Source organism: Desmodus rotundus, chromosome 3 (genome assembly GCF_022682495.2).
Source record: "Desmodus rotundus isolate HL8 chromosome 3, HLdesRot8A.1, whole genome shotgun sequence".
NCBI lineage: Eukaryota > Metazoa > Chordata > Mammalia > Chiroptera > Phyllostomidae > Desmodus > Desmodus rotundus.
The window spans coordinates 20,090,306-20,112,504 of record NC_071389.1 but is presented as its reverse complement, the minus strand read 5'-3'; the positions used below and the strand labels follow the sequence as shown (position 1 = coordinate 20,112,504).

General features: G+C 42.9%; 1 protein-coding gene across 2 annotated transcripts in view; it reads right to left on the bottom strand.

The window, feature by feature from the left end:
• The window catches only part of HDAC1 (histone deacetylase 1), a 32,657-nt gene extending 12,322 nt beyond the window's left edge, over nucleotides 1-20,335 (bottom strand). Inside the window, exons 1-3 of one of the 2 annotated variants that reach the window (XM_024554521.3) lie at nucleotides 20,181-20,335; nucleotides 10,563-10,675; nucleotides 238-355 (exon numbers count right to left, since the gene is read on the bottom strand). In XM_024554521.3, coding sequence (XP_024410289.1) covers nucleotides 238-355; nucleotides 10,563-10,675; nucleotides 20,181-20,229 — 280 coding nt within the window. In that variant the 5' untranslated portion in view covers nucleotides 20,230-20,335. Of the gene's footprint in view, nucleotides 1-237; nucleotides 356-10,562; nucleotides 10,676-20,171 lie in introns of both variants that reach the window. The other variant, XM_045190785.2, reaches the window with a different exon arrangement.
• Nucleotides 20,336-22,199: the final 1,864 nt, after the last annotated feature.

The following is a 22,199-nucleotide window of genomic DNA, read 5'->3' as shown; positions in this document are numbered from 1 at the left end:
ATGGTTTTCTTGGCAAAATGTTGTGAACCTAACTGGACAAGGTTCAATCTCTATTCCTTACCATCAGAAACAAGGAAAACCAGACTTGAGAAAAAAGTACTTTAGCACGTTTGGGAGGTAAGGGAAATCAGGTGTCAGGTAAATGCGAGGTACTAAGGAAAGCAGGGTGGGCCCCTCCAACTGAAAAGAAGATCCAAACGGGGGCTTGAAAGCAGGAAGAAAACAGAATGGACTTACATCTCTGCATCTGCTTGCTATACTCAGACATGTTGTCTGGGCGGATGGAGCGCAAAAATTTTATGTAGTCATCACTGTGATACTTGGTCATCTCTTCAGCATTGGCTTTGTGAGGGCGCTAGAGGGCAGAGAGGAGAAAGGGCGTGTTATTCTTGACTACACAGCAATCTTCACTCAGTCTAGTTTGAATGCATATCTGCCCAGCATTAAACTAGACGCTGTGAAGGATAAAAATAAATTATTGATTAGATTCTGACCTCAAGAAACTTACAGTCTAGTTAGGCAAATAAAATTATCAAAGGAGAGTCCTCATCAGAAGACCCAGACTGCAACTCAAACTCTGTTGCTGAGGCAAGTCTACCTCTTGAGCTTCAATTTCCTCATTTATTATATACAGATAGCATCCACCTTACAGGGAAGTTGTGAGAATTGAATAAGATTGTTAAATCTTTATAAATTGTGAAGTGCTTTACAAATTATTACTTCTTTTTTTTTTTTGTATCCTTGCCCCAGGATACATTTATTGTTTTGAGAGAGAGAGAAAGAAAAAGAGAGAGAGAGAGAGAGAGAGAAAGGGAAAGAAAAAGGGAGAGAGAGAGAGAAAATTCATGTGAGACAGAAACAAAGATTGCAGGTCATAGGACAATGCCCCAGCCAACCAAGCCACACCGAGCCAGGGCCAAATGATTACTTCTTTTTATTTTATTTCTTAAAGATGTTATTTATTTATTTATAGACAGAGGGGAAGAGAGGGACAGAGGAAGAGAAACATCAATGTGCAGTTACCTCTCACATGCACCCCACTGGGGACCTAGCCATAACCCAGGCGGGTACCCTGACTGGGAATTGAACCAGTGACCCTTTGGTTCGCAGACCGGCACTCAGTCCACTGAACCACACCAGCCAGGGCTACTTCTTTTTAATATTAAACATGACAATATATGATTATGGGCCAATGGCTCAAAAAATTCAAAAAGAAGGGGTGACTAATAATTAAACTACGAGGTCAGTCCAGAAGGAATCCAGCCATGTAATTTGAAAAATACGGATATCTACTGAAGATATAAGATACAAGAAACATTGTACATATGACAATGACACCTCAGTCCCTTTCAAAGGAGGCACCTTGGGACCTCATACAGTTTTCCCAATCGCCATTATCTGCCCCATTGTATTTTCCTGAATGCTATTGATGGTCTGAAGTCTCTTCCATTTCAAACGTGATTTTAATTTTGGGTAAAGCCACAAGTCACAGGGCACCAACTCTGGGCTGTAGGGGGGATGAGTCATCTGGGTGATTTGATGTTTCAACAAAAAACTCTGCAAGGGACATGATGCATGAGCGGGCACATCATCATCATGAAACTACCAATCACCAGTTGCCCATAGCTGCAGCCTTCTGATTCATCCGAATAGTTTCCATGGAGGAATGTTCAAGCTTAACACAAAATTTGGTGCAGACTAGTTGCTCTACTCATTTTGAATGCAATAGCCACACAGTACACATGCTTACTCAATGGTGTCTACCACCCCACTGACCAGTACAGTGAAGTCGTCATTGTTCATGCATGCACATTCCAATCCACTCTCCTTGGCTGCCAGGTTACATCGATGTCACGTAAACTCTTCTCATTATATTAACAGTGGCTGGACTTTTTTCAGATAGACCTCATAGATGGAAAATCTTTTATAAATCATCATTATGCCAACAATTCTGATGACATCCTTCCCTTTAAGTAATTTCCTGGGTAGCCCAACATTCTGATTTCTCCTTCCCTCTTTTAAAAAACTCTCTTCTCACTGTAACTGGTGTGGCTCAGTGGATTTGAGTGCTGGCCTGTGAACCAAAGGGTTGCTGGTTCGATTCCTAGTCAGGGCACATGCCTGGGTTGCAGGCCAGGTCCCCAGTGGAGGGGGGGTGCTTGAGAGGCAACCACACATTGATGTTTCTCTCCCTCTCTAAAAATAAATAAAATCTAAAAAAAAAAAAGTTATCTTCTCATGCCCTGGCTGGTATGGCTAGGTGGATTGAGCACTGCCCTGTAAACCGAAAGGAACCACAAGGTCGCTGGTTCAATTCCCAGTCAGGGCACATGCCCGCATTGCAGGCCAGATCCCTAGTTGGGGGCATGCATGAGGCAACCAATTGATCTCTTGCACATTGCTGTTTCTCTCCTTCCCTCTCTCCCTCCCTTCCCCTCTCGCTAAAAGTAAAATAATCTTTTACAAAATGATTATTAATACTGAACCTTTAAAAAAATTCTCTTCTCCTTGCCTCATCCCATCAAGGTAGGTCTTCTTCAAAGATGGCACTCTTCTAATTACAAATACATTTATAACTTATAAAGCATTTTCAACTAACATTCTCACATATAGCTAACACTGAGTGCTCGGTGCCAGTTACTGTTTCAGACACTTTATGTACTATTTCATACGGTCCTTACAATAGCCTTTTAAACTTCATACTATTATCATCCTCACTTTGCAGTAGGGAAACTGCAGCAGAGAGGTTCAGTAATTTGCCCAAGGTTAGAAACAAGTAAATTGGATTAGGAAACTCAGAAGTCTGGCTCCAGGTACAATCGGATTCTCATTTAATCCTCCTCACTAAATATAATGAGAAATGTAAGACTGAAAGATGGGCACTGTTTTATTTTAAAAAACCCACCTATACTGAAAGAAACAAGGCTTGGCTCCAAATACTAAGGTGTTTTTTGTTTGTTTTTGTTTTACTATTTTAAGCCCTTTGCTCTCTTGGCAATGTTATCAAAGCTCACTTTAACTATCTCCTCTAGACAGATGACTACCCAAACTCTCCATCTGAATCTCTGTTCTCAGCTCCACATTCACAATTCCAACAGCTTCCCAGCCAGCTCTGCCCAAGAATCCCAGAGGTACTTCGTATTTAACTTATCTCCCAGAATTCCTCTTTCACTATTTTTTGTGAATGATGCCAACATCCACACAGGCCGAAAACCTAAGTGCCAACTTAAACTCCATCCTTTCTTGCCTTCCACTTCAATCAACTGTCAATCCCTTTTACATTATCCCTCCATAAACTTGATCACATCCACCACCTTATTTCTCCTATGCTTCTCTTTCCTGGGTTTCCTATTCTAACCACCATCCACCCAGTTGCTCAAGACAGAAGTCTGAGTTATCACCCTTGATTCCTCTTTCCTCAACTACTACATTCAGCTTCTCCTGAAACTACTGCCACTGTATCCATTAAATCTGTCTACTTCCATCCCCAGGTCACCACATTTTTGGCTTGGATCAGTGGCAATAATCTCCTAACTGGTATCCCAGCCTCAACTTTAACAATTGTGGGTCTGTTCTCAATCCTACCGCCCTACAGCCAGAGTAATCTAAGTTTCAACTGAATCATGTCACATCCTCCTAAAAACCCTTCAGAGGCTTCATTACTTACAGGATCAAGTTTGAACTCTTTAACCTAGCTTGGGAAACCAAAATGATCTCGTCCTGATCCCTGCTCACCTTTTTAGAATCCCTCTAAATATTTTATAATCTAGCCCAGGAAATACCAAGTACAAAGCACTTAAAAGAGCCAGTAGGTAAACCAACCTGGTACTTAAACAAAAAATCTCATGCATTAATTGTACCATTCTGCCAAGCACAATTTTACTTGCAATTCTTCAATGGACTTCTCTCTCATCTTTAAAACTTTGCACATGCTATGGCCTACATTACTATTCTCTTCACCCCCTCTACTCAACCTTTAGGTTGCAATGGAAAAGTTAATTCCCCTAGAACACTGTCCTTGACGTCTAGAGTCTCAGTTAAGAAACTCACTGATGCCTTGGCCACCTAGCTCAGCTGTTAGATCATTGTCCCAATAAAGCCAAGGTTGCAGATGGATCCCTGAGGTCAGGACACACACAAGAATCAACAAATTGATGTTTCTACTTCTCTATAAAATGAATTAAAAAAGAAAAAGAAAAGAAACTCACTGAAGTAACACCCCTAAGAATCCTTACTTCCCTTATCACGTTCAAAGTGCACGGGAACTGCATTTGTTTGGTCCACTCTGGAAGGCCAGGAGCAGGTCTGTCTTTATTCTAAGCAACTAGCACAATGCCTGGCACTTAGCAGGTGCTCAGTAAGTACCTGTTGCCATAATAAACTCTCACTTGGATTATTTTTGGCCTCCTAATTGGTCCCATTTATAGCCAGCCTCATTCTCTTCCAATCCAGCTTCTGTAATGCTGTCACAAAAATCTTAAAAAGTCAATGCCCTGCTCTCAAACATTCAATGGCTCCATAACTATAAAAGATTCTGACCCTGGCCAGGTAGCTTAGTTGGTCCCAATATGCCAGGGTTGCGAGTTCAATCCCCAGTCAGGACACATACAACCAATGAATGCATAAATAAGTGAAATAACAAATCAGTGTTTCTCTAAAACCAATTAACTTAAAAAAACAGATTCTAAATTCTGACATGGTAATCGAGGAACTTTAGAAGTTTCCTTTTCCAATCAAATCCCTCCCTGCCCCGTTTCATAAATATTATACTGCAGACAAACAGCTCTTCTTCTACAAGACCTACAGAGCTTCCCAGCATAGTCTTGATCACGTTCTTCCTGCAATTTGAAATTCACCCTTATCAAATATCTGGAGGACAAAGCCCATCTCAAAAGCTGAATTCTTTTACAAAGATAAAGCAAATCTCACTCTAAGAACCCATATTCCTCGCCCTGACTGGTATGGCTCAGCGGGTTGGGCATCACCCCACACTGAAAGGTCTCCAGTTCGATTCCCAGTCAGGGCACATGCCTGAGTTGTAGGCCTGGTCCCCAGCTGGGGGTGTATGAGAGGCAACTGATAGATGTTTCTCCCTCTAACATTGATGTTTCTCTCCTGCTCTTTCTCCCTCCCTTCCCCGCTCTCTAAAAGTAAATAAATTTAAATCTTTCTTTTAATGAATGCATAAATAAATAAGTGGAACAAATCAGTATTTCTCTCTTTCCCTCTCCTGAAAATCAATAAATAAAAATTTTAAGAAAAGAAAATTGAAAAACAAGTAAATGAATACTATATATTGTTTAGGCACATGCGCATAGGATAACTATTTTTTTAAAAAAGCAAGAGAACAAACACAAAATTTAGAGGAGTGATTGGGCTGTAACAATGTGGATGTTCCTTGCATTATGAAAATATTAAGTAAATTAATTAATACATAGAAAATAAAATCAATTTTTAAAAAAGAAGAATTGAGTACGGGCCTTCTTTTGATGCTTATGAGCCAAGGATAATGATTAACCCTATTCTGTGCATCTGAGGTCCAGTTAAACAAAAATAAAACCCGGACAACCAAATGGAAAAATGGACAAAAAGCTTGAATAGAAACTTTAATAGGGAAACCTGAATGGTCAATAAATATCCAAAAAGATCCTCAAAGCCCACTAGTAACCAAGGAAATACAAGTTAAAGCAATCGTAAGATACCATTTCACACCTACTCAAATTGGCAAAAAAATAAAAAATACAAAAATACAAAATAAAAGTAAACTAAATTGACAAAATCAAGTCAAGAAATTAGAACAATGCAATTCTTCTACATTGCTGGCAACTGGAACCATGATGGCGCTATCTACTAAGTGTGACCATGTGCACACCTCCTACCCAGCAATTCTACTCTTAGTAAGCCTTCTAGTGAAATTCCAACGTTATACCTGCACACGTTTAAAAATGTTCACAGCAGCAGTGTTAATAATAGCACAAAACTAGAAACCAACTGAAGGCCCACCGATAATAAAATAGGCAAATTATAGTAACTCTTTCAATGAAATACAGTGAAAATAAATTCAGCCACATGCATCAACATGCATGATTCAGGAACATGATGAACAAGAAAAGCAAATCACATGATAAATATTGTATGGCTCCATCTATGTAACATATTGTATGGCTCCATCTATGTAACACACAAACATATAACACTAAAACATGTACTGTTTATGAACACACACTGGTAAAACTATACAGAAAAGTTAGGAAGTAATAACTACCCTCCCCTCTCCAAGTTCAGGGCAGAGGTTAACTCTGGGAAGAAGACAGGATCAGAGAAGAGCACAAGGGGGTTAGTAGTCATGTAAATGTTCCTCTTCTTAAACTAGGAGGTATTAATTGTAATGTGATTTGTTATACCTTATGTATTCTTTCTTTTAATACCTTACATATATTTTTATGAAAATTCCTTCATTTCTACAATATTTTATAAAAACACTTAAAAAAAAAAACACAAAAGAACAGCCCTGGCTGGTGTAGCTCAGTGGACTGAGTGCCAGTCTGAGAAACCAAGGGTCACCAGTTCAATTCCCAGTCAGGGCACATGCCCCCAGTTGGGGGCATGAGAGAGGCAACCGATCAATATATCTCTCGCACATTGATTTTTCTCTCCCTCTCTTTCTCCCTTCCTTCCCTTCTCTCTAAAATTAAATAAATAAAATCTTTTTTTAAAAAAAGAACAGAAGGTGATGAATAAGAAGTCTGGGAATATACAAAATTAGCATCCGAGGCAAGGAAGAGAGCAAGATTTTTGATTACGTAAATAGCAAGGTGCCTGGATGAAAAGTGGGGATGTAGATTCTAGGAGAGATTAATTATATGTATGGAGACAGAATTGGAGAAGGCACCAAAAAGGGTGAAATTGTTTGAAAAAGACCTCAACATGTCTCATTCATGTATAGGACAGAACACAGCAACCTCCCTGAGTCTAAGGGAAGTCTAAGGAGTATCTTTCAGGACTGACTCTCAAAAGCCATCAATTTCAGGAAATATACTAAAATGGCTACCTGTGCTTTGGAAAAAGAATGCTAGGATCATAGCTCAGGGAAAGCAGGAGAGAGAGAGATGAATACAGACAAACAATGTTAGGGGAATAGGACCAAAGATTCACACTCAGTGGAAAGGTAGGGCCAGAGAACGAAAAAGATCACAATAAAGATAATAAGGTCTAGAGATTTTGGAAGGAGAGGTATAATATTGACGTCTTGCTTTAGAAGTTTACAATAAGAATACCACACATACGAGATCATTGCCAATAAGGTATTTTATTTTCTGTGAGAGCCACTGTTGGTTGCTTCCCCAAGAGCCATTCATACCCTTCTCTTGGTAACATATCCTAATTTGCTTGGGTGTTAATGTACCCAACCCCAGGGGTCAAATGTGATTAGTCTAAGCCAATTGCTGGTGAATGAGCTAAGGATGGCAAATGACCAATTGAAATTTAAAGGGAAATCTGTTGGGAAGTTTCTGGAAAGAGTTTTCCTCTTTAATCAAAGGGGGAGTATAAGGTGGGAACAGTCAACAGCGATCCATTTACTCTTGTCCCATTCCTCTTTGGGTTCTGCTATATGAAGACATGATAGTTGGAGACAGCCATCTTGACTTGAAGGCAAAAACCATGAGGATGAAATCACATAAGCTAAGGATGGCTAAGCAGAAGGACAGAATAAGCCTGGGTCCCTGATGACGTAGGCAAAAAAAAAAATCCTAAGAACATCTACCTCTAGACTTCTTGTTAAAAGGTTGTTTAGGAAGGAAAAAAAGGACAAACGGACAGATACAGACACTGGAATCAGAGAGAGATGGGTTAGAATCTTAGCCCATCTATTAAAAGCTATGTGACTTTGGGCATGTTAATTATCTTCTCTGAGCTTGTTTCTGAGTTATAAGTTACAGTTATTATAAGAATTACACAAAATAGCCCTGGATGGTGTGGCTCAGTGGACTGAGGGCCGGCCTGCAAACCAAAGGGTCGCTGGTTGATTCCCAGTCACACGCCTGGGTTGTGGGCGGGGTCCCCAGTGGAGGGTGCCTGATAGGCAACCACACATTGATGTTTGTCTCCCTCTCTCCCTCCCTTCCCCTCTCTAACAATAAATAAATAAAATCTTTAAAAAAAAAAAAGAATTATGTAAAATAATAGGTAGCCATGGCCAGGCACCTAGCAATCATCAATAAATATTAGTTTATTTTTCCTGTCACTTGAAGATAGAATCCATTTTTAAATTTCTCAATATCTCTCATGGCGGTTAATACAGTCAGTCCCTGGGGTATGACAGTACTCAACAAAAACATGCTGAACGAAAGAAAGAGGGCTTGAGGTGATTCTTGAAGACGAGTAAGGTGACTGGGCCTAGTAAATAATCCTCCCAGTCAGGATAGGGTGGGAAGAGGCAGAATCTGATCTGACTGACTTAGAAGGCTAAAGGGGGAAGAGGCAGGAAAGGAGGCAAGTTGGGGCCAGATTAGCATGGTACAGGTGTGCAACAGACAGCTCCGGAAGGTCCTGGTGCTTACTACTCCACATTCAGGTATTCTCTTTCTCTACATTCTAGTCTGCTCTCTAGAGTCCCTGAAAATCTAGCTACCTTTTATGTTTTTCATTCTCAGCTGCCTTTCACACCTGAAAAACCTTTGGTCCCAAGGTATGTCTGTTCCTGTCTACCTTCTCCTTGGCTTCCCCAGCTGCCTCTATGGTATCGTAGAGACATGACACAGCCATCTGGGAAGGAAAACTCATCCCCTTTCATTCTCTGGTATGGTGAAAGATACTGCTGTTGCTAGGTTACTTAAGCTGCTGGCATACTTTAACAACAGACTCTTGTGCTCTTACCATAAGGCAACATGGGCCCCCAGATCCTCTTTATTTTTCTCACTTGGACCTTTGCAACAGCCTCCTAACTGGCCTCCATGCTTCTAAATTGTATGCCTGTTCCTATCTCTCTTTTACGTAAAATCCTTCACTTATTATTCACTGCCTCCAGAAGAGGTTCAAACTGGGAACCTTTGGGTCAAATTTGGTTCACAGATGTACTGATGTATTTTTATTTGTACAGCTTTAAAAAAAAATTGCCTTGGCTGGTGTGGCTCAGTGGGTTGAGCACCGGCCTGTGAACCAAAAGGTTGCTGGTTCGATTCCCAGTCACATGGATGTTTCTCTCCTCTCTTTCTCCCTTCCTTCCCCCCTCTCTAGAAATGAATAAATATCGCCTTGGCTGGTGTTGCTCACTGGATTGAGTGCTGGCCTGCAAACCAAAAGGTCTCCAGTTCAGTTCTCAGTTAGGGCACATGCCTGGGTTGCAGGACGGGTCCCCAATTGGGGGTGTGTGAGAGGCCACTGATTGATGTTTCTCTCCCTCTTTCTCTCCCTCCCTTACCCTCTCTCTAAAAATAAATGAATGAAACCTTAAAAAAAAAAAAAAAGCGTTTTTTTTAAAGTAAATGAATAAATAAAATCTTTAAAAAAAACCCAACTTTGGCTGACAAGTCTTTGCTGGATGGAGATCTTCGTTGGGGGATTTTACATAAAAACAATCTGGATTTCTAGCTTCTGTTTAAACACTGGAAGATGCAGCAAAGATCACTAGAAACTAAATCAAGAGGTTAGTCGGTCTATACTCTCTAGTAACTAGAGACTTGGTACTAGTTCAATACCCAATCACAATTTTTTTTTTCATTCAGACTTTCATTTTAAAATTTTAATAAAGTGGTTTTTTGTTTAAGATTTTATGTATTTATTTTCAGAGTGGAAGGGAGGGAAAGAAACATTGATGTGTAAGAGAAACATCGATAGGTTGTCTCTCGCACACCCTCAACTGGGGACCTGCCCCGCAACCCAGGCATATGCCCTGACTGGGAATTGAACCAGAGGAGACCTTTTGGTTCACAGGCCAGCACTCAGTCCACTGAGCCACACCAGCCAGGGCCCCAATCACACATTTTTTTAGGCATTGGATTGTTTGACCCTGGCCCATCAGAACTGTTTAGTACAGCATATCCAATCTTTGCTGACCTCCCCACTTCTAGCTGCCCTCACTCCCACCTGTGAACTTTGCACTATAGTAACACCTACACACTAAACTACATACTTCTATTTCCCCCAAACACACCATATTGTTCTTACCTTTCTGTCTTTTTGTATATGTTCTTCCCTTGGCCTAGAATACCAGCCCCCTTCCTGAATTCCAGGCTAAATTCCATTCGACCTTTAAAACTGCTCAGATACTAACCTCTGGGAAACATCCCAAGGCTCCCTTCCTCCTTCAATCCTCCTTATGCATCTTGAACATTTTTTAATTGTTGCACTTACACACTATAAATTATCTGTGTACATGTCAGTCTCTAGCACTAGAATGAACTCCTTAAAAACAGAATTTCTATCATTTGCAGTGGTATCTGCCACGTAACAGCCACTCAACACATTTGATGAATGAGTATTTAAGAGAATGAGATAATAAATGACCTAAAGGAAAGCAGAGCTGATGAGATTAGGGAGGGGAGGACCTCCCTGTAACTCACATAGATTTCCATTTTTCGGTAGAGACCATAGTTAAGCAGCAAATTGTGAGTCATGCGGATTCGGTGAGGCTTCATTGGGTGGCCTTGTCCATAATAGTAATTTCCAACATCCCCTGAAGAAGAAAGAGTGACAGTTTCAGTGACACAGTTAGACCCACTCCCAAGAGAACCCAGGAATTTTTCCAATATACTCCTGGGCAAACTGTCTTTCTGGCCCAGTGTGGCTCAGTGGGTTGGGCGTTGTCCCGTGAACCAAAAGGTGGAGGTTCAATTCCAGTCAGGGCTTGGGCTGCAGGTTCAGCCCCCTGGGGCATGTACAGAAGGAAACCCAATCGATGTTTTTCTCTCACATTGATGTTTCTTACCCTCTTCCTCCCTCCCACCCTCCCTCTTTAATATCAAAACTAAAAAAAACAACAAAAAAAAACACCACAACAAACCTCTTTCTGGTTCATTGTAATCTCTAAAATTCTCATGCACCTCAAAGAAAGATTACCTCCAAAAGAAAAAAAAAGCAGGGGATCCTGGAGAGGTCAGATGAATGTCAGTCTAGCCCAGTTTCTTCCCCTGGGACCCATAGGCACCACTAGACTGTGTGAGGGGTTCATTCCAAAGCTACTTCAGAACAGCAGCCAGTGAGGTGACACTGTATCTCCAAGGAATCTACTCCCACAACAGAAAAATAACCATCAATACTCAAAATTATTTTAAGCCACAGTTCGCCTCTTGCACATTGTGACACTTTATGGTGTCAAAGCACATTCACATTCATTTTCTCACTGGATCCTCACAATAAGCCTATAAAACAGTTAAGACAGGGAGTTTTATTCCCATTTTACAGAAAACTAAACTCTATCATCTTTTGCTTCATCTATAGCATTACCCTTCTAATTGGGCCCTCTACCTTCAATTCAAACTCTCTGCCTTACTATCTATCACTAGTTATTCCCCTCATAAACAGCTCTGATAATATCACCCCCCTGCTCCAAAATCTTTAATGGCTTCCCATACCCTACAGGATGAAGAATACAGAACAACTTCAGTCCTGGTTGGGGTGGCTCAGTTGACTGAGTGCCAGCCTGTGAATCAAAAGGTCACCGGTTCAATTCCCAGACAGGGCACATGCCTGGGTTTCAGGCCAGATCCATGGTTGGGGGGGTGTGAGAGGCAACCGATCAATGTATCTCTCACACATCAATGTGTCTCTCTCCCTCTATTTCTCCCTCCCTTCCCCTCTTTCTAAAAATAAATAAATAAAATCTTAAAAAAAGAAAAGAAAAGAAAGAACAACTTCGGTAACCTGGCATTCAAAGATCTTCTTAGTCTACCATTCCTGCTTTACCACCACCCTCCTCCACAACTCTCTCCCTCTCCCTGTCTATCCTGTAGCTGCCAGTAGACAAACTACTACAGCCTTTGGGCCAAATACAATTGGATGCTTGTTATTTTGTAAATAAAATTTTATTGGCACACAGCCATGCCGAGTGTATATATTGTCTATGGTTGACTGCACATTATAATAGCACAGCTGAGTAATTAAGTTATTGTGACAGAGACCCACCCATATGGCACACAAAGCCTAAAATATTTACTATCTGACCCTTTCCAGAAAGTTTGCCGGTATCTGCTCTAAGCATACTGGATTATTATCAGCATCCTGAACATGGCAATCGCCTTCACCAAATATCCTTAGTTCAGACTGTTCCTTTGACCTGGAAAGTCCTTCTGTTTCTGACAATCTCGTGCTACAGAGCCCAGCTCAAGCTCCAAACATATTCCTGATCAGAATAAATGGCCTTTTCCTCTCTGACAATTTGTATATAGCACTTAATTCATTTTGTTTTATGTCTGAATTACTGACATATCTATTTATGTCCACAAGACTAGGCGCTCCTTTAAGGCAAGGACAAATATACCCTGTATATTTGTATCACAGTATATTTGTATCACAGGACAAATATACCCTGTATCACAGAAGCTCAATAAATATTCAAAGACTTGAACTGAGACTCAGAGAAGTTAAGTTGAAGCTCAAGATGGCACAGGCAATGAGTGATCTGGGGTCCACTGGCTTCGAATCCAGTGTACTAAAAGCTACACTGGGTTTCCTAGGTGCCTACTTCAGTTCGCACTTAATCTAGACAGCTCTGTGAGTCTACTTGGTAGAAAGTTCCTGTAACAATATTCCAAAATCTAGTGAACTGCACACCCAAAGATCAATCCGTAGGAGTCCCATCAGGATGAGGCAGATTTTTCAGCATCAGTGAAAAAAGGTCCCAACCTCTTATCCATTGGTTTGGTGGTGCCAAAAAGGTTTCATTCCAGGGATCAATGCACTGTGGGGAATGCCACCAACAGCATCCAAGCCACACTCCAATTCTCTTTGATATAGACATGGCCTGGGATAATGAGAAATTTCCAAACAGTTGGATGTTTAGGATCTCATCCTCTTCTCTATTTCTCTTTAAACGGACTTTATTTTTTAGAACAATTGCAGATTTAGAGAAAATTACAAAGACAGTAGAGAGTTTTCAGATACCCACGACCAGTTTCCCCTATTAACATTTTACACTAGTAAAATAAGTATTTGTTATAACTAATGAACCAACATTGATACATTAACTCAAAGTTCATATTTGACTCAGATTTCCTTACTTTTTATCTAATGTTGTTTCATCCTCTTCTCCTAATCTTAGTGAGGCCTCTGAGAGCAGGGACCATGCTCTCAGTCAGAGCCACGAGCCAGAGTACAGCCTGAAAGTGGCATTCAATAGGGACCATTGTCCGTAGACACAGACTGAGAAGCGGTAGCAAGGAAGGCAGTAAAAAAGTTCTTGCCAGGGCCCCTCAAATAACCTTATCAGCCATGGTGATTGGGTAGAATAGGTTCTCAAGGTATGAGCTGAGACATCCAGATATAAATCCAATTTGTAGGCAGTCAGTAGTCACGTGGCCAATATCATGATAAATAACTGGATTCCTGCTTACCCAGTCTCTGGTATGGGCCTTGATCCCTAGCAACCCCCTTGCCTGGATCTAGCCAAGGCTTAGACTTGAGGAACTAAGATATCTTATCTATTTTTTTCACATTTTTAAAAAGATTTTATTTCTTTCTTTTCAGAGAAAGGGGAAGGAAGGAAAAAAAGCAAGGGAGAGAAACATCAATCTGTGTTTGCCTCTTATATGCCCCCAATTGGGGACCTGGCCCACAACATGCCGTGACTGGGAATCGAACCAGTGACCCTTTGATTCACAGGCCAGCACTCAATCCACTGAGCCACACCAGCCAGGGCATTTTTCACATGTCTTATTTTTTTATTTCAACACTTAAAATATTCAAAGATGGAGCAGTATATTCATTGACATCTCTATGGAAGATACACCAAACAAAGCATATAGGTATTCCACAATCATAAGATACCTTATCTAGAAGGCTAAGGGAATACCTGAGGGTGGGGCCCAGAGATGCCATCCTCTTAATAATTTTTAATTAGGTTTCTGAGAGACTTTAAATGAAATAATTCTTTTTATTTAGATACTACTTTAAAACTTTAAAAGCGCTCTCCCACTGTTTTCATAGGAGAATGACCTGAGGCCGGAAAGGTAAAGTGACTTGCCTAATACGACAAACCATCTGGGCGGCAGAGACAGATCTGAGTCCCAAGCTGGTGACCTCACTGCAAAACTGTTTCTTTTATTTCTTACTTTTTTACAATATTATTTATGCTATTACAGTTGTCCCAATTTTTCCTCCTTTGTCACCCTCTACCCAGTCCCCTCCACTCCCTCAGGCAATCCCCACACCACCGTCCATGTCCATGGGTCCTGCATATATATACTTTGGCTAATCCCTTTACCTTCTTTCAGCCAGTCCTCACCTACTTTCTCTTACAGTTTCTTAAAAAGTAAAAAGTCTTGACTTCCAGCTAAGATGGAGGTATAGGTAGATATGCTTTGCTTCCTCATACAACCAAAAGGACAACAACCAATTTAAAAACAAAAATGGCCAGAACTGCCAAAGAAACTAACTGTATGGAAGTCTGACAACCAAGGAGTTAAAGAAGAAACATTCATCCAGACTGACAGGAGGGGCAGAGATGGGCAGCCGGGGCAAAGAGGACACGTGGCAAGGCAGAGGCTGGGGGACTGGGTGGTCCCACATTCACGTGTGGATAAACCGGGAGGAACAACTGGGGTGCGAGACAAACTGTGCAACCCAGCGTCAAGCATGGGGAACTAAAGCCTCAAAACCTCAGGCTGTAAAAATCTATGGGGGTTTCAGCAGTGGGAGAAACTCCCAGTCTCACAGGAGTGTCTGATAAGAGGGACCCAGGGGGTCCTAGAATGTATACAAACCCACCTACTCAGGAATCAGCACCAAAAGGGCCCAGTCTGCTTGTGGGTAGTGGAGGAAATGACTGAGCACAGGGCAAGAGAGCAAGTGGCATGGTTCCCTCTCTGACCCTCTCCCCCACCCCGCACAGCACCACAACACAGCAAAGCAGGTTGTCTCACCCTTGCAAAAACCGAAGTCTCCACCCCTTACAACACAACGGGTGTGCTGAGACAAAGAAATATGGCCCAAATGAAAGAACAGATCGAAACTCCAGAAGCCCTGGCTGGTGTGGCTCAGTGGATTGAATGCTGGCCTGTGAACCAAAGGGTTGTTGGTTTGATTCCCAGTCAGGACACATGCCTGAGTTGCAGGCCGCGTCCCTGGTGAGGGGGGTGCCAAGAGGCAACCACACGTTGATGTTTCTCTCCCTCTCTTTCTCCTTCCCCTCCCCTCTGTCTAAAAATAAATACATAAAATCTTTAAAAAAAAAAAAAACCCTCCAGAAGTGACAAGGAGATAGCCAATCTATCAGATGCAGAGTTCAAAACACTGATAATCAGGATGCTCACAGAAATGAATGAGTAAGGACCCAAAATAAAGGAAGAAGTGAAGGCTATACAAAGTGAAATAAAGAAAAGTATACAGGGAACCAACGTTGAAGGGATGGAAACCGGGACTCAAATCAACGATCTGGAACAGAAGGAAGAAATAAACATTCAACAGGAACAGAAAGAAGAAACAAGAATTCAAAAAAATGAAGAGAGGCTTACGAACCTCCAGGACAACTTTAAACATTCCAACATCCGAATCATAGGGATGCCAGAAGAAGAGGAAGAACAAGAAATTGAAAATGTATTTGAAAATATAATGAAGGAAAACTTCCCCAATCTGGCAAAGGAAAAAGACATGCAAGGCCAGGAAGCTCAGATAGTCCCAAAACAAGTGGACCCAAGGAGGACCATACCAAGACACATCATAATTAAATTACCTAAGATTAAAGATAAGGAGAGAATCTTAAAAGCAGTGAGAGAAAAGGAGACAGTTACCTACAAAGGAGTTCCCATAGACTATCAGCTGATTTCTCAAAAGAAACCTTACAGGCAAGATGGGGCTGGAAAGAAGTATTCAAAATCATGAAAGGCAAGGACCTACACCCAAGATTAGTCTAGCCAAGCAAAGTTATTATTTAGAACTGAAGAGCAGATAAAGTGCTTCCCAGATAAGGTCAAGTTAAAGGAGTTCATCATTACCAAGCCCTTATTATATGAAATGTTAAAGGGACTTATCTAAGAAAAAGAAGATCTAAACTATGAACAATAGGTCCTGAATGGTGTGGTTCAGTGGACTGAGCACCCGCTTGTAAACTGAAAAGTCGCTAGTTCAATTCCCAGTCAAGGCACATGCCTGGGTTGCAGGCCAGGTCCCCAGTTGGTGGTGTGTGAGAGGCAACCATTCAATGTGTCTCTCCCTCTTTCTCCCTCCCTTCCCTGCTTTCCAAAAATAAAATAAATAGCCCTGGCTGGCGTGGCTCAGTGGATTGAGTGGTAGCCTGTGAACCAAAGGGTCACCGGTTTGATTCCCAGTCATAGCACATGCCTGGGTTGTGGGCCAGGTCCCCCATAGGGGGTGTGTAAGAGGTAACCACACACTGATGTTTCTCTTCCTCCCTTCTCCTCTTTCTAAAAATATATAAATAAAATATTTTTAAAATAATAATAAAATAAAAATCTAAAAAAATAATAAAAGTTTTAAAAAATAAACTATGAACAGTAAAATGACAACAAACTCACAACTATCAACAACTGAACCTAAAGAAACAAAAACAACCTAAGCAAACAACTAGAACAGGAACAGAATCACAGAAATGGAGATCACATGGAGGGTTATCAACAGGGAGGTGGAGGGGGAGAGAGGGGGAAAAGGTACAGGGAATTAAGTAGTATAACTGGTAGGTAGAAAATACACAGGGGGAGGTTAAGAATAGTATAGGAAATGGAGAAGCCAAAGAACTTATATGTATGACCCATGGACATGAACTAAGGGGGGATGGTAGAGAAATGGGGGATCAGGGCGGAGGGGGATAAAGGGGAAAAAAATGGGACAACTCTAATAGTATAATCAATAAAGTGTACTTAAAAAAAATAGTAAGAAGTCTCATCCTAGCCTGGTGGCTCAGTTAATCATCCCAATGCGCCAAGGTTGTGGGATCAGTCTCTGGTCAGAGCACATACAAGAAGCAATCAATGAAGGCATAAATAAGAAGAACAACAAATCAACATTTCTTTCTCTCTTTCTCTAAAAATCAACAAATAAAAAGTTAAAAACTTAAAAAAAGGTAAGAAATCTCTTCTCTAAAGTTTGGGTTTTTTCCCTTTTACTCTTTTTAAAAAATTGTTACTTATTGATTTTGAAAGGGAGGGTGGGGGAGTAGTAAGGGAGGGAGGCGGGGAGAGAGAACAGAGAGAACAACTTGCTGTTCCACCCAGTTACGAAACCACTGGTTGATTTCTGTATGTGCCCTGACTTGGGATCGAATCAGCAATTTTGGTACATTAGCACGACACTTCAACCAACTGAGCTCCCTGGCCAGGGCTCCATTTTTCTCTTTTTAAACCAGGAGTGTGGGGATCACGAAACTGCGTAAACTGATATGGCTGCAAATTTATACAATCCAGCCTCATATGTGCCCTCACCATTGCCCAGCAATCCTTCCAAATTCATTTTCTTAGCTCCCATTTTCAGAGCATCCATTTAACACTATCTGTCTTCAAGACTCCTACTGTAACAACTGCCCTCCCCCACTCTTGGGAAAAGGAATATTCTCCTACTTCATCTTGAAAATTCCCTCAACTAGCCTTATCAAACTTACCTACATTTGAACTTTTCCATGCCACTTGCCTTCTCATGAAGAAGGAGGTTCCTCTTGAAGACCAGTGTCCCTACTTGTGCTCTGGTATGCATCTCACCTGGTCTCCTCATGAGCCTCCATTACTAGTTCCTCTATCCTGCATCTTCAGCCTCCCCTTCTCTCTGGCTATTTTTATTTTAAAGATTTTATTTATTTATTTTTAGAGAGAGGGGAAGGGAGGGAGAAAGGGAGAGAAACATTGCCTTGTGCGCGCCCCCCACTGAGGACCTGGCCTGAAACCCAGGCATGTGCCCTGACTGGGAATCGAACCCGTGACCCTTTCCTTCGCAGGCCAACATTCAATCCACTGAGTCACACCAGCCAGGGCTCTCTGGCTATTTTCGATAAGAATTTGAATATGCTTGACTCTCAACCACTATATTTTCCCTTTATCAACCACCCTCTCTCTCTCTGCCCTGGACAAGCTTCATTAAAAAGGGTTCAGACTGATCTTCCCTTCACCCACTTCTTTAATTCCAAAACCTGCACAGGAAACAGTTCACAGTTCCTGCCAACACTTGGCCATTCCCTCCTCCCTCTTTCGGCTCAGGAACTCAACACTTTCTGGTTCACTTACATCTCTGGCCATTCCATGTGAATTTTTATTCATTTAGTCAACAAATATTCACTGACAGCCTACTAGGAGCTAGCACTGTTTTGGTGGTTGAGCATAGAGAAGTAGATAAGACATGGTCCCGCTCCCTTAGACATTTACTATCTGTAGAAAGCATGAACAAATAAATGGGCAATTCCAATGCACAGTGACAGTGCTATGACAGGGAGTACAGAGCAGGAGGAACACTAGACTTTTCCTCAGTCCACTTCCTTAGAATTCCACCCTGGATCCTCCCCTCTTCCCACACTATAAACTTCTTGGAAGACTGATTGTGTCCCCTTCTATGTATAGTAGAACATCTGTATGCTGACAACCATCAAAAATCTTTATCTTTTCATTTCTGTCTTATAAAACTGCAGACCAGAAAGTCCAACTGCCTAACTGGGCACCTCCACTTGACTATCCCCCAGACACCTCAACAAGTATGCAAGTATTTCTTTAAAAAAAAAAGAAAAAAAGAAAGCAACCCAAGTTATCAACTGACATGATCTCCAAATACTCAGCATCAAACTGCCCAAATCAGACACTTGGGCTCTTTGCCTTCCTTACCTCAACATTCATGAATTTAATTTCTGTCCCACAGTGATAGGTCTAAAGTATCAATCTGATGACGTCACTAGCCTGCATATAAAACTTCAATGATTCACAAGTGCCCTCAGAAGAAAGTACAAGTTCTTTAGGGGAGCATGCCCAGCCTCCATGATCAGCTCCCCATTTACTTCTCCAGCCTCATCACTTGCAACCTTTTCCTTACACCTTCTACACTCTGTCCTCGAGTCTGTGCCTCAGACATAGTGTCCACAAATGTACCTGCTGTTTTCCAAAGGTGCTGTCCTCGCTCTCATCTCTAAACTTGCTTTTAGCTTTGCCTTCCCTGCGCCAGGGTAACAACTCCTGTTCTTCAGGTCCTAACTGAGAAGGCACCTCCTCCCCTAACTCCGAAGGCTGGGCTGGTGCCTCCTCTCGTCGCCCCGATAACACTCGCGGTCCTTTATCCCAGCGCAGCACTGGAGAGCACTGCCACCGTCTGTCGCCACCTCCCTACTGAGCTGCAGAGAAGTGAATTAAGTGATCACCGCCCTGGCCCCAGCACCCAAGTGCTACCTAGTTCATAGTAAGCCTGCTGGATAGATTTCTGCTACATGAAAAAGTTGAATCATTTGCCTTCCAATCCCAGGGGCCCTATTTCCCTGTAGCACCTGCAGGTCCTGCTCAGAGTCTGGGGAAGGGACAGTGGTGACCACCAGCTGGTGATCCCTGAAGGACTCTCCCCAAAAAGGATAAGGAAGGAACGGGGCAGTGAAAGACCTCGGTGTTCTCAGCAGGAAAATAGACCCTTGCAACGTTCTCCATCATATTCTGCCTCCCCCTTCAGCCTCAGCCTCCCCTCTAGGAAGTCGCCCCCTCAAACTCTCCCCATCAGACTTCAGAATTCCCGACCAAGATTACTTCGGGCTTCCCCAAGCGACCCTCTCGGCCTCCTTTCCATTCCTCCGAGCCTCCTCCCTCAGGCCCGACCTCCTTTCCTCAGCTTCCTCCCTCAGCCTCGGTCTCTTTTCCTCTTGAGCCTCTTCCCTCAGTCTCGACCTCCTTCCTCCGCCCAACCTCGTTCCTCTCAGCCTCCTCCCTCAGCCCCGACCTCCTTTCCCCTCCAGCCTCCTCTCTCAGCCTTTCCCCAACGCCTCCAGCCTCTCCCAGCCTCCCGCTCCCGGATTCGGCCCGGCCAGGCCCCGCCCCCCCTGCGAGGACCTTGCTCACCGTCGTAGTAGTAACAGACTTTCCTCCGAGTGCCCTGTGTCTGCGCCATCTTGCTCGCCTCCCGTCCCTCCCGTCCGTCCGTCCGTCCGTCCGTCCGTCAGGCCTCCCGCCCGCGGCTCCGCTCCGCGTCCGACCCAGGGGGAGGGGCGGGTCCCCAGCCTGCTCCGCCCGCCCCTCCTGGGCTCACCTATAGCCGCGCAGCCCGGGCACTGCTCCAGCCAATCAGCTTGCGCAGGGACGGGCCCGGAACTCGGCAGGGGGCAAGGGCAGCCCGGAGAGGCAGCCCCAGGGCCCCCTGGGCCTGTACCAAGGCCAGCAACAGGGGGGTGGGGGAGCTGTTTAAGGACCGTACCATTCGTCTCGGGGGAAGAGAGCTGGTCCGTAAACTTCATAGTCCCGTTTAGGGGATGGAAGCGTGCTTGGAGATCAGAAGTCAACTTTGTAAATTTACAGAGAATCCACCGAGGTCTACGGGGGAGGAAGAGTGACTTGCACAAGGTCACTCAGCAAGTGAAAGGGCTGAACCTGCATTAGAACTCAGATTTGGAGAAGGGAGAAATTACCTGACAAAGGAAATGAAAGTGCAGTCGGCCTAGTACTTTACCAAGGTTATCTCAATTACTCCAATAATCCCTCACAACAGTTTTAGAGGGGGGCTTTTATCCCCATTTTACAAATAAACATAATAAAGTTGAGACCTTTGTGACTAAAATTCAGTTTTCAATTGTACACATATTTTAAATGCCTGCTGTGCACCAGAGACACTGTAACAAAAGGGCAGAACCCAGTCTTTCTTACTCCAAAGGCTACCTCCCTGATGTAGTCACCCAAGAGGGCTAAGGAGTGCCTTTAGACCACAGGTAGCAAACACAAGGCCTGTGGGCAATGCACATATGATGACAAATAGCTACTAACAGTTTCATTGTCTGGGAGCAATAGGGAGTGGAGGGGACTCTGGCAAACGGACAACTCAGGCCTCACCTGAAGGGGCGGGCCACTACTCAGCTCCATGAAAACAGATAATCCCAAGAGAACCAAATCTTCACTTCCTTTTTTTTTTTTTTTTAAGAGAAGCAGAAATCTGGATTTTATGCAAAGTCTCCTCAGTTTTATAAATTGACTACTAACTCAGTCTATTATCAAGAGATCAATAAGAACCATCCTTTTAAAATGTAAGACAAATCATTCCATGGCGGTGCACAAATCCCTTGTAAAGTCTCCTCAAAATGGCTCCTGCAAAGGCCACATCCCTAAGGTCTCCAAGCTGGCCGGGCAAGCTTCTGCCTCAGGCTGTTCCCTGTGCCCAGCTGGCTCCTCCCCTCCACAAGTGGCTCACTCACTCACCTCCTGCAAACTTTTGCTCGGTTGCCTTCTCAGAGACCTCCCCAGACCACCCTCTTTAAAAGTACCGAACTCCCCCAACATGACCTTTCTAAATCTCTTATCCTGCTCCTTGTTCTCCTCATCGCTCGTCACCTTGTCGCATACTGTTATCATTTACTTCTTTGTAAAGGTTGTTTTCTGTCTTCCCTTACTAGAACATAAGCTCCATGAGGGCAGAGACTTTATCTACTATATATCCTATGAGCTCAGAATTGTGCCTGACACAGTAGATGTTCAATAAATATTCATTAAATGAGTGGATTACCTCAAGATATAAAAACATCTTGAAGGTGAATCAAAACATATCTGAGGCCAAATATGCCCTCAAATCAACAGCTGTAAAAATTGCTATTGCCCCTATATAGTGGGAGGGGTAGGGTCTTGGGACACACCCACTCCCTAGGAAGTTCTGGGCAGGGGATGCCCTGAATCCTTAGGGGAAGGGGTTTAAAGAGCCATACAGGAAAGCATAGGTACCTCCTCTTGGTCTCCAGCATCAGCAGGGCTAGAAAAAGTTCAGACATCCCCTCATCCCATCTTTTACCCCAATTCATGGTTATCATCTTCTGAACCCCCACTCTCCCCTCCCAAGGAAGAAGAGATAGGAGTGGGGAGCAGAGAGATGTACAACCTTCA